General features: G+C 41.0%; 1 protein-coding gene across 1 annotated transcript; it reads left to right on the top strand.

The window, feature by feature from the left end:
* The first annotated feature begins 2,098 nt into the window (after nt 1-2,098).
* Nucleotides 2,099-4,331, top strand: LOC121442812 (disintegrin and metalloproteinase domain-containing protein 25-like). The gene is made up of 2 exons (XM_041644460.1): nt 2,099-3,985; nt 4,243-4,331. Exons 1-2 carry the CDS (start codon nt 2,099-2,101, stop codon nt 4,246-4,248), a joined length of 1,893 nt encoding a protein of 630 aa, XP_041500394.1. The 3' UTR covers nt 4,249-4,331.
* Nucleotides 4,332-13,548: the final 9,217 nt, after the last annotated feature.

Here is a 13,548-nt window from a genome sequence, read left to right as displayed (position 1 = left end):
CCATTGCTGGTGGGAATGCAAACTTGTGCAACCACTTTGGAAAGCAGTGTGGCGGTTTCTCAGGAAATTCGGGATCAACTTACCCCTGGACCCAGCAATACCACTCTTGGGAATATACCCAAGAGAGGCCCTATCATACAACAAAAGTATATGCTCAACTATGTTCATAGCAGCATTGTTTGTAATAGCCAGAACCTGGAAACAACCTAGATGCCCTTCAATGGAATAATGGATGAAGAAAGTATGGAATATATACATATTAGAGTACTACTCAGCAGTAAAAAACAAGGACTTCTTGAATTTTGCATGCAAATGGATGGAAATAGAAAACACTATCCTGAGTGAGGTAAGCCAGACCCAAAAAGAGGAACATGGGATGTACTCACTCATATTTGGTTTCTAGCCATAAACCAAGGACATTGAGCCTATAATTAGTGATCCTAGAGAAGCTAAATAAGGAGAACCCAAAGAAAAACATATAGGCATCCTCCTGAATATTAACCTTCATCAGGCGATGAAAGGAGACAGAGACAGAGACCCACATTGGAGCACCGGACATAAATCTCAAGGTCCAAATCAGGAGCAGAAGGAGAGAGAGCACGAGCAAGGAACTCAGGACCACAAGGGGTGCACCCACACACGGAGACAATGGGGATGTTCTACTGGGAACTCACCAAGACCAGCTGGCCTGGGTCTGGAAAAGCCTGGGATAAAACCGGACTCTCTGAACATAGCGGACAATGAGGACTACTGAGAACTCAAGAACAATGGCAATGGGTTTCTGATCCTACTGCACGCACTGGCTTTGTGGGAGCCTAGGCAGATTGGATGCTCAACTTACTAGACCTGGATGGAGGTGGGGGTTCCTTGGACTTCCCATAGGACAGGGAACCCTGATTGCTTTTTGGTCTGAGGAGGGGGGGGACTTAGTTGGGGGAGGGGGAGGGAAATGGGAGGCGGTGGCGGGGAAGAGACAGAAATCTTTAATAAATAAATAAATTTTAAAAAATTAAAAAAAAGAATTCTGAAATCATGGGCTTGTTTCCAGGAACAAACTGCAAGCAGGAGCTTCTCAGAGGCTCACAGCAGCACTGACTGACTATAAACACAAGCATAGAACACAAGTAGAAAGAAATATCACAGGCTGGAGAGATGGCTCAGAGGTTAAGAGCATTGCCTGCGCGCATTGCCTGCTCTTCCAGAGGTCCTGAGTTCAATTCCCAGCAACCACATGGTGGCTCACAACCATCTGTAATGAGGTCTGGTGCCCTCTTCTGGCCTGCAGGCACACACAGACAGAATATTGTATACATAATAAATAAATAAATATTTTTAAAAAAAGAAATATCAGGTTTATTTAGTAACAAGACACCAATAGCTTTCCCACCAGGACTTAAGAATTCTGAAATCATGGGCTTTTGGACAGTGGTGCTTTGGCATTTTCAAGTGCATAAAAGTGAAGATAGATATATAAAGTTATGGTTTACGGTACAGAGATGATTATGTGTGTGTGTCTGTGTGTGTGATAAACTGATACTTAAAAAGTAATGTGAGCAGTGTTTACAGATCTCTCCTAAGTAAATTTACTGAAAAATTAATAGTTGCAAATTGTAAGAACACTTTGTATGTATTCCAAGTTGATATCTAGACATCAATATTGCTTCATAGAAATATGATAAATGTGGTCACTATATATTGACAACTTAAGCATTAAATATTTATTGTATGTATGTGAACTCATATATTTATAAAAACAGGTCAAATCCATGAGTTCTTTATATAGATCCAGAAAGTAACAACAATAGTTAATTATAATTCTGACTTATACCTCTAGATTGTACTTCAACAAAATTAAACAGAAGTCAAATGCAAATCAGATGCGAAGTTGTACTGTAAACCAATAACTAATCCACTTAATCTCATACCTGGCTCTTTCTCTTATACCTTGGCCTGCCCATAACTAAGCTACTCATGTCTGCTTTCTTTATCATTCAGACTTGCTGCACTAACGCATCCACTCAGCCAGAAGACAGACCATTAAATATCAGAACTGCATGCAACCAAGACAAGGGCATTCTCCTTTGATGTCTATGTAGACATGCAGGCTATAAGGGAGACTGTGGGGCACACAAGGATAAGTCATCTGCAACTCATGCTAGAGATCTTGATCATTCTCTCAACATGGCCCGTCCCTGGGCATGCTCAACACATCAACCTCCCAGAAGTCATGATACCCTTAAGGGTCAGAGGCAACAGAACAATGCAGGCTATGGGATGGCTGATCTATAGCCTGCACGTTGAGGGCCAGAGACATTTTATTTACATGAAAGCTAAGAAGTTTTCAATGTCTAGACACTTCTCTGTATTCACCTACACGGAACAAGGTGCTCTACACCAGGACCAGCCCTTTGTCCAGAACAATTGCTACTACCATGGCTATGTGGATGGAGATCCAGAATCCATAGTGGCACTTACTACCTGTTTGGGGGGCTTTCATGGAATATTACAGATAAATGGAACAGTATACGAAGTCAAGCCCAAGAACCTTTCATCTACATTCGAACATTTGGTTTACAAGATGGGCAGCGAGGAGACACAACTACGCCCCATGAGATGTGCATTAACAGAAGAAGAGATAGCAAGGCAAATGAAGCTTCAAGAGCATGATAACCCCATGCTGATGCAAAGCAGCTATGAGGGCTGGTGGACCCACAAGCGATTTCTTAACCTGGCATTGGTTGTAGACCATGAGCGAATTCTTTATCTGAATGGCAATCTGTCACTTGTGTTACTGGAAATATTGATGATCGTTGACATGATAAACATGATTTATCGTCCACTGGATCTTGAGGTAGTTTTACCCGGAGTTGAGATGTGGAATGAAGGAAACCAGGTGACAGCGACTAGCATAGATGGTTTCCTGACATATTTTTGTTCTTGGAAAACTGTCGCCCTTAACAATCGAATTCCAAATGATATTGCACATCTTTTTGTGCTATATGATTTTGATATATATCTTGGCCTAGCCTATGTTGGAACTGTTTGTGTTCCATCTCTTAATTGTGGCGTTGAGTCTCTGATAGGCTCTGATATTTTTCAATTTGGACTTACTACAGCACATGAAATGGGTCATAATTTGGGTATGTCGCATGATAATGACTATTGTACCTGTGGAAAGGAAGCCTGCTTAATGGCTGAAGCAAACAGTGGCATCTACAAATTCAGTAACTGCAGTTTTGCTGAGTTTTGGCCTGCTTATGCTACTGTCAACTGTATGCACAAGGAAAAGAAGCCAGTAAGCAAATACAAATTAAAAGTCTGTGGGAATGGTGTAGTTGACCATGGAGAGCAGTGTGATTGTGGATCTTCAGAAATGTGTAAAAATGATCCATGTTGTATGAGAGGCTGTACCCTCAGAGGTGGAGCTTCCTGTGCTTTTGGGCTTTGCTGCCAAGATTGCCAGATCATGCCATCAGCCACCGTGTGCAGAGAACAGGACAATGAATGTGACCTTCCAGAATGGTGTGATGGACATTCACACGAGTGCCCTAATGATGTCTATTTGCTCGATGGGAGCTCCTGTAAAAATGGTGGCTACTGCTACGAAAAGAGATGTCATAACCGAGATGAACAGTGTCAGCAAATCTTTGGCAAAGAAGCCAGGAGTGCGACTCAGAGATGCTACAGGGACATCAACAGCCAAGGTGACCGATTTGGCAACTGTGGTATATTCAGAGGTGCATACATAAGATGTAATGACCCAGACATCCTCTGTGGGAGAGTTCAGTGTGAGAATGTACAAGTTGTTCCTTTTATGGAAGCACATTCCACTGTTCACTGGACTTACGTCAATGGTGTCACCTGTTGGGGAACTGACTACCACTGGGGGATGACAATACCTGACATTGGCCATGTGAAAGACGGCACAGAATGCGGTCCAGGGCATGTGTGCATTAATAGGAAGTGTGTCAGTAAATTAATTTGGGTAAGTGATTGTTCACCCGAGACCTGCAATCTGAAAGGGGTCTGCAATAATTTACACCATTGCCACTGCCACTTGGGATGGGACCCACCATTTTGCCTTTCACGTGGCTATGGAGGGAGTGTTGACAGTGGCCCTCCATATCAAAAAGTAGAGAAACCCAAGAAAAATTATTGGAAACTCATCATTCTTGTTCTTTTTGCTATTGTTTTGTTCTTTGTGTTAATTTGGCTTTGTAGTAAGTATGCAATATCTCCTAGGAGTGAAAAAGCCAGTGTTTCCACTTCAGAAGAGGACAAATCATCCAGTGATGTCAGCACTGCTAGCAAAAGCTCATAATTTCCAAAGGAACCCCAAACCCTTAAAACATCTCATGTCTTACCAAGTGTTAACTTGGCCCTTGAAGCATCGCTTGTTTAAGAATCCATGGAACAAAGTCATAGAGATATTTGATATTTCAAGATAAAAACACTCATCATTCAATAAAAGTTTGGTCCTATTACTTAACTGATGTCTTCACTTCCCACTATATTACAGTGTTCTCAGTAAAGGCCCACCCCAGGGGTCCTGCCAGTGCGTATTTGGTTTTCCTCTCTCATTATCAGACTGCCTCTCCTTTTTTATGCCACTTGTCATATGGAGAACAGGATTCTTTGGATCCTGTTTGCTCTCTGAGAGTCTGTAGAAATAGGAGTGGCAGGCCGCTTCCCACCACCCGGCTAGCTTTACCCAAAATAATTACACAGACACTCTATTTTTTAAACACTGCTTGGCCCATTAGCTCTAGCCTCTTACTGGCTAACTCTCACATCTTGATTAACCTATTTCTATTAATGAGCATAGCACCACGAGATGGTGGCTTACCAGGAAGGTCTTTACCTGCATCCATCTTGGAGAGGAGAGCTATAGCATCTGTTTGACTCAGCTTTCTTTCTCCCAGAATTCTGTTCTGTCTTCCCTGCCTACCTATCAGGCCAAACAGTTTTCTTTATTAATTAACCAATGAAACAACAGATAGATAGAAGACCCACCTACATCAGGAGTCCTCCCTAGTGGACTCTTCCTACAGGGGAGACAAGGGGAGACTGGAAACCTGGCGAACTGTTTAATTTAAGTTCCTGTTAGTGTTGCCTCCATGGCAGTTCTCACCTGTGTGGCATCAGCAGCTGTCTTTGACCTTCGATTACAGGATGTGGCCTACACCATGTGTAGAAAGCCTTGCCCTTTGTCACACTGAACGAGCACATATTCATTAAAAGCTGTTCTAGGGAGGTGTCTGCAACAGGAGGTATCACTGCTTTTGCGACTTCTAGATGACCTCACTCAGTTGTCTCAGGAGTGGCTGTCAGGTGGTGTTGATAGCGGTTCATATAGTAAACAGTGGTCGCTGCTAGTTCAACTGCTAGCTGAAGCAACACTATTGTCATCCCCAGAGATACAAAACCACTTCAAAACAACCTGACTCCAAAGGGCTGAGTTTGGGGTCTTTGATCCTTTCCTGAATCATAAAGGGTCCAGCACCAAGGCTGCCAAAACCCTCTTCAGACACCAGGTTTCCACAACCAGCAAACTCATTCCCAACCTCTGTGCTGAATATCCTTCGTGTCTTCATGGTGATCTCCAGTCCAGAGGTGGTGGCCACACCACCTAGTTTGCAATGTGTTGGTATCTCAGGAGAGATATTACATGGTATAATTCAAACATAACATTATAGGTCTGAATGCTGAATGACACAGAACATTCCTTGTTACAGCAGAGAACACAGGAAGGAGTCACACATGAAAAAATATTTTTAATTTTCACTTGTTCATATTACTACCTTCGGACTTTTTTAGCTTGTACTTGAGTAGAATTTCTGAAAGTCTCTAAACAGAAGGTATTATCAGCAACAATTGAACTCCTTTCATGTTTTGTGTAGTATAGGATGCAGGGTTATAATGCTCGCTCCATCAGAAGAGTGCCTGCCTCACAACTATGAGAACCCGAGGTCTCTAGAATCCACGGTAAAAGTCCAGGTGTGGTGGCTCTGGTGCCTGCGATCCTGGTTCTGGGCAGGAAGGCACAGGCAGACTCCTGGGTTCACTCAATGGCCATTCTATCCTAACTGATGAACTCCAGGTCAAGAGTCCTTGTCTTCAGGGAAGTGGGCAGAGTTTCTGAGGCTGCCACTAGAGGTTGTTTTCCTGTCTCCACATGAACATGCTCATGTATGTGCATGTACACTTCTACCCAGCTACATAGGCTCACACAGAAACATGCATATGCACACACCACATCCATACACTTACATGCATTTTATAATAAGTTCCAAACAATTATACTAAAAATTCTGGTAGAATACATATAGGAAGGATTCACTGTCACATTCCTTGTGGGAATAACACCAATGATCCCAATTAAGCTTAGAAAAATCATTTAATAAAAGTGGATCTCTGTGGTGGTGAGAAGAACTAGACCAAGGGAAATGTCACACAATGGGAATGTGTGACATAATCTGAAACGAGCAGAGCCAGCCCAGCCTGCCTCTGTTCAACAGTGCCTACTGATATCCCACAGGATTTGAGGGTGATATTTGGCACAGGAAGTCTAAGGATCTCCCCTGAGAGACAGGGAAAACCCAGGTCTTTTGCTGTGGTATAGCAACAAACTCGTGAGCAGGGCATTTTTTGTTGTCATGGAAATTATCATTAGCACCATGTGCCCTCATTCCCAAGTAATATTTGATGAATTGGAGAATTTTATGGAGCCTTCTGGACAAAGTTCAAGATCTAAAATCTATAGTTCCATGGCCACATTGCATGTGAACACAGGACTGATGTGGAAGGGTCTTCTGTTTGTGTTGATTTCATTGGTTAAGAAAGAAATTGCCTTGGCCCATTTGATAGGCCAGCCCTTAGGTAGGTGGAGTCAACAGAACAGAATGCTGGAAAGAAAGGAAGTGGGGCAGATGCCATGCCTCTCCTCTCCAAGGCAGACACTATGAAGCCCTGGCCCAAGATGGACGTAGGCTCAAATCTTCTCAGTAAGCCACCACCTTGTGGTGCTACACACATTAATAGATATGGGTTAATCAAGATGTGAGAGTTAGCCATTAAGAGGCTGAAACTATTGGGCCAGGCAGTGTTTAAAAGAATACAGTTTCCATGTTATTATTTCCAGGGCTAAGCTAGCTGTGTGGGAACCGGGCAGGATGAAAAGCAGGCCTGCCTGCTGCTCCTTCTACACAGAATGTGAAGGGGCTTCTCTCAAGTACACACAGTGTCTCTGTTAGGACACTTCATTGATTGAGAACTTGAATTTGGCAAGAAGGTAGAGAGTGGAATGATCTGTGGATTGTAGATGTTTATCCTCACAGACCTTCAGAATTAATGTAAGCATCTATACAGCCATTGAAAGTCCGCAGACCCTCATAGGAACAGTGTAACAGAGGCGTCAAGGAGAGCTTGTCCAAGATGGACAGAAACTTACCTCAAACCTTGATCATCCCCGGCTGAATGGGAGAATCTAGCTTTTTTGGTGTGTTTTTCTAACAGAGGAAATAGACCGCAACTCTAGAATATCTTACCTGGAAACTAATTGACTGTATTTATACAATTCCTTGGACACAAACTTTTCTATTCTTATTATAGATTGAATATCCCCAGCAAATTCATTTTGTTTTCTTTGTCAGTATAATAGTAATTGATGTGGCATAGAAGAGAATTTACAGGCTGCTTTTGCGGATTAAAGCTCCCTTCCAAGCACTAACCAGTACCAACATTGCTTAGCTTTGAGATCAAAAGAGGTATATCCTATTCAAGGTTCTTCTAATGAAGTGAATTGAGTTGATTATCACATGATTTGGGATACTGTTACTGGGGAGACATGAATAAAAGTGTACTTTCAAAATTAAGCATGTACCCATAGACCAGGTAAGGAGACCATCCAAGACAGATGGATAAGTATTGTAAATAGGAGGAAAAGCTATTCTTGTGGTACTATAGCAAAGACATTTCTGCACTTTGTCCATGTCATAGTGTTTTGAGGAATCCAGAACCCCAGAGTGACAAACCGCAATGCTTGTAGAAAAAAACCAAGTGTTTGATCAACAAAGCATATATACTATTTGGCTACGTTTGGCTAATTAAGGTATCATTAAAAAAAAAGAATCACTTATTTAAAGGCAGGCTTTATCTTTAAAAATCAACCAGGAAGCTAGAGAGATAGTCAGAAGTGTCTATGGTACAAACACCATGCCCAGTACCCATACAAAATTTGGACATGGTGACATTATTCTATGACCCCAGGGGTGAGGGTCATGGAGATATGTAGGAACCTAGACATCATTGGTCAGAGCAGCCAAATTAATTGCCCCTGAAATCACTAAGAGAGCCTGTATCAAAAAATAAGTTGGGGGCAGCACATATGAATGTGGTACAGCACCTTGCCTGGACAAAGCCCTCAAGCTGGCCTTGATGGTATAAGTGTGGGAGAACCAACCCTAAGGGCATGAAGGCAGAACTGGCCCCGACACTTGCTCATTGCTGCCAGGGGTTAACTAGCCCTACCAGCATTGGAGAGTTCACTCTGGTGTTGAAGATGGCAGGAGAACCCTGCAACTACCCAGGCCCAGAACCAGGGTTATGAGTTGTCCCACCTCAACATCTTCTCTCCCCGCCCCATCTATGATCTACTGGAGTGAGTGAAGGGACCACTCCTTCAGACCAGAAGCTACAGGATCGCCGTGACACAAGGCAATAGCAAGATAACCAAGAGGAGGTCCAGTGAGGCCCCAGCATCAAGGGTGTAGCCGAAACCAGGGGCCTCGAACCAGAGCAATGACTTTTTGCAATGAACTCTTGCTAGTAAAGATATATGAATAAAAGGGTGTGCTACATTACTCACTGTGTCACACTGCAGCTTCCATGATAAAATTTTTTTCTTTAAATTTTATTTTATTTTATTGGGAGGGAGGGAGGGAATTGCAACGGCTTAGGGTGAATATGAATGGACAGGAAATAAGTGGAATCGAGACGCATGATGGAAAAGATACAAAAAATAAAACATTAAAAAAGAAAAACAGTGACATCATAAGTCATCATCTAGATTGTAATGAATTAAAGTAAGAACTTTATTCACTCCAAAGGAAGAAAAACATAATTTGGGGACAAGTAGACACTCAAAGTTGATCTTTGGCTTCCACACACACATTCATTCATGAACACATCCACATAGGCACACCACACACACACACACACACACACACACACACACACACATACGAACCCATGTAAAACTTCAAAGAACTTGAAGACTGACATATGAACAATCAGATGATTATTCTGGGAAGAAAACTATGTGAAGCCAAAAAAACACGTTTGGTAGCTTGGCATAAGTAGAAGGGATCCAGGCGCAATTCATGAAGATGCCAAGAAAGCTTTTTACTGATTTTATATGGCCTTCCCATCATAGCCTCAGCTAATTTGCTGCGTTTATTTGAGAAACTGGGCTCATCCATTACTTTGTTGACAGGAAGTTTGAAAGTGGACATCTTTCTCTTGTTCCTGATGTTTCAAACAAGCTTTAGCTTCGAATCATTTAGGAGATTGTTAGCTGCCAGCCTTTCACTGTGGCTTTCATAGGGTCTATGCAAATGACTTCTATGTGTGTGTGTGTGTGTAAAAGTGGTGTTTCATTTTGTCAAAAGCTTCTTATCTCTCTTGAGATGATCCTGTGATTGTTTTCTTCTATTCCTATCCTCCTTTTATTTGTGGTACTAGGGGTCTACTACAGGCCATATCCACAGCTCAAGCCTTCATTTGCATCTTAAAGCACTTTTGAATCTTAAATGCATTTCACATTTGGTTACATGAACCGTTTATATACTGTTGAATTTGGAATGATAGTTGACCTGTCCAAAAGAAACTCCCCTCCCCCAAAATCTGGGGCCCTGCTTTCCTTTACCAAAGGAGCCATTCATTTCCTTATCTGTCTGAAGGGACAAATGGCTGTCTGTGGCACCTGTTAGTATACTAAGGTGCAGGCTGTCCTCCAGGCTCACTCAGCACCTGTGGCTGGTTTCAGCCTTTCTCACCCCTCCCTGCTCTACACACCTCCAACTCCTGTGCTCCCCTCTCTCATCTTCTCGTTCACACAGCTTCCTTTATAATCCTGCCATTTGTTTACACATGTGTGCTCTCTCTTGCCTTCCTCCCCTTGGTCTTCTCCGTTGTCTTCCTCTCTTGATCCTCCCTCCCATGCCCCTTGCTATTGGTCTCCTTTGCTCACTCTCTCTGCAGTCCTCTTTGATTATCCTCCCCGTGTGTGCATTTCAGGATGAAATTCATCACCTCTTTCCATACTGGTGGTTTCCTCTAAACCACTTAGCACCAATACACTCTGTTCCTACACCCTTTTGAACACTAAAGGAAGCATGCCAAAGATGGCAGAATGCCGATAGAATGGTGTGAACGTCTTTTCCAGTAAGAACATGATAGAAGGCTAATATCAAGAATACGCAGGGACTTAGGTGATGGCTCAGTCTGTAAAGTGCCTGCTACACGAACATGAGGACATAAGCTCTGATCCACAGCAGGAGCCACAAAAAGAGCCAGAAGCAGTGTCACATACCTATCATCCCAGGGCTGGGGGTAGATGGAGAGGCAGGTGAATCCCTTAAGTTCACTGGTAGGCCAAACTAACTGAACTGATAACTCCAGGTCTACTGAGCGCTCAAGAAACATGGCAGGTGGGTGAATGATCAAGGAAGATACCAAACAGTAACTTTTGAATCCCCCCCACAAGTACATATGTTACACAAATATGTACAATGGGTGAACATATGTGCAGTACACCCACATGCAAATGTTCACATACTCACAGATAGAAGTACACATGCTACATAAATGTTCATACACACATATACACACACAAGAAAAAACTTAAAACAATAAGGAAACAACCAATCATTATTATTTCTAAATGAGCTTAGTAGAGTTCTCAAAGGAAAAAACACAAGTGGTTAATAACTAGTGTAGTCTGGTGCTTGGTCCTAGTGATGGTGTCCTTGCCTTCCAGAAGCTTTTTAGTTTCATGAGGTTTCATTTGTTAATTGTTGACCTTCGTGCCTACATTATCAGTGTTCTGTTCAGGAGTTGTCTCCTGTGCCAGTGCATTCAAACCTATGCCCTACATTCTATCATGTTCAGTGTATCAGGATTTATGTTGGGGAGTCTTTAATCAAACTGGATTTGAATTTTGTGCAGGGTGATCAATATAGACCTATTTGCATTCTTCTACATGCAGACATCCACTTAGACCAGCAACATTTATTGAAGATGCTTTCTTTTTTTTCGTTGTGTCTTTCTGGCTTCCTTTTCAAAATGCAGCTGTCCATAGGTGTGTGGATATATGTCTGGGTCCTTGATTCAATTCCATTTGTCAATGGTCTGGTTTTACAACAATAGCATGTAGTTTTTATTACTATAGCTCTGTAGTACAGATGGAAATCGAGAATGGTGATACCTCTGGAAGTTCTTTTATTGTACAATTTTGTTTTATCTATCCTGAATTTTTTTGTTTTTTTATATGAGGTTGAATATGGTTTCTGCAAGTACTGTAAAGAATTATGTTGAATTTTTATGGGGATTGCGTTGAATCTGGAGATTACTTTTGGTAAAATGACCATTTTTCATATGCTAATCCTACCAACCCATGAACATGGGAGATCTTTTCATCTTTTGATATTGTCTTCTATATGTTTCTTGAGAAACTTGAAGTTTTTGTCATTTAAGTCTTTTACTTGCTTGTCTAGAATACCCCGAGGTATTTTATATTATTTGTGGTTATTGTGAAGGGTGTTGTTTCCCTGATTTCTTTCTCAATCCATTTGTCTATTGTATTGATTTTTTGGAGTTAATCTTGTATCCAGCTACTTCACTAAAGGTTTTTATTAGCTGTAGATATTCCCTGATAGAATTTTCGGGGTCACATATGTATACTATCATGTCATCTGCAAAAATAATGCTTTGATTTCTTCCTTTTCAATTTGCATTCCCTGGATCTCCTTCAGTTATATCATTGATCTAGCTAAAACTTCAAGTACTAGACTGAATAGATATGGAAAGAATAGACAGCCTTATCTTGTTCTTGATTTTAGTGGAATTGCTTTGATTTTCTCTCCATTTAATTTGGTAATAGCTGCCATCTTGTTGTAAATTGCCTTTATTATGTTTGGATTTGCCTCTTTTATCCCTAATCTCTCATGAAGAGTTGGGTTTTTTCAAGGGCTTTTTCAGCATCCAATGAAAAGATCATGTTTGGTTTTTTTGTTTTAGTTTGTTTATATGGTGCATTACATTTACTGATTTTCATATGTTGAACCATCATTGCATCTTTGGAATGAAGCCTACTTGAACACGGTGGATGATCTTTTTGATGTGTTCTTAGATTCAGTTTGAGAGTATTTTATTGAGTATTTTTGTATCTATGTTAATAAAGAACATTGGTGTGTAATTCTTGTTCTGTTTATTCTTTGTGTAGTTTGGGTGTCAGGGTAACTGGCCTCATAAAATGAACTTTGCAGCATCCCTTCTGTTTTTATTTTGTGGAATAATGTGAAAAGTATTGGCTTAGTTTTTCTTTGAAAGACTGTTGGATTCTGAGCTAAAATACCATCTGACCTTGCCTTTTTGTGCTTAGACTTTTAATGACCAGTTCTGTTTCCTTAGAGGTTACAGGTCTATTAAATTATTTTTCTGATCTTGCTTTAACTTTGGTAAATGGTATCTATTGAGAAAATTATCCATTTTTTGACTTTTCAATTGTGGAGCATGGGTTTGTAAATATTACTTAATGATTCTTTGGACTTTCTCAGTGTTTGTTACGTCCCCATTTTCATTACTGGTTTTGGTAATTTGGATATTGAATAATAGTGTGTCTAGTATATTGATTTTCTCAAAGAACCAACATTGTTTCATTGTTTTTTTATTATTTCTATGTTTTGTTTTTATTTTGTTTAAATCAGACCTGAGTTTGATTGTTTCTTGCTGTCTACTCCTCTAGAATGTGTTTACTTCTTTTTGTTCTAGACATTTCAGGTCTGCTGTTAAGTTGCTGGTATGAGATCTCTCCAAAATGTTCATGGAGTTGCTTAGTGCTATTAAGTTTCCTGGTAGCACTACTTCCATTTTTTATATAAATTTGGGCATGGCTGTTATTTATTCTCACTGGATTCTAGAAAGTCATTAATCTCTTCCTTAATCTAGTTATCATTCAGCATAAAGTTATTCCTTTTTATGAATTTGAAGGTTTTCCGTTGTTGATGTTGAAATGCATTTTTTTTTCTTGAGACAGGGTTTCTCCGTAGCTTTTTAGGTTCCTGTCCTGGAACTAGCTCTTGTAGACTGGGCTGGCCTTGGACTCACAGAGATCTGCCTGCCTCTGCCTCCCGAGTGCTGGGATTAAAGGCATGTGCCACCACCACCTGGCTGAAATGAATCTTTAATCTGTGGTGCTCCAAAAAGATGCAGAGAATTACTTCATTTTTTTTTTAATTTGTTGAGACCTGATCTGTGTCTGAGAAAGTG

The sequence above is a fragment of the Microtus oregoni genome, unplaced genomic scaffold, assembly GCF_018167655.1.
Source record: "Microtus oregoni isolate MIOR12 unplaced genomic scaffold, Mior012 000096F_ref0000112, whole genome shotgun sequence".
NCBI lineage: Eukaryota > Metazoa > Chordata > Mammalia > Rodentia > Cricetidae > Microtus > Microtus oregoni.
Note: the sequence above shows the minus strand (reverse complement) of the source record. Positions and strands in the feature narration are given on the sequence as shown.

What these genes read in the sequence shown, in the direction of transcription:
- LOC121442812 (XM_041644460.1), top strand. Translation starts at nt 2,099, where the DNA reads ATGCAGGCTATAAGGGAGACTGTGGGGCACACAAGGATAAGTCATCTG.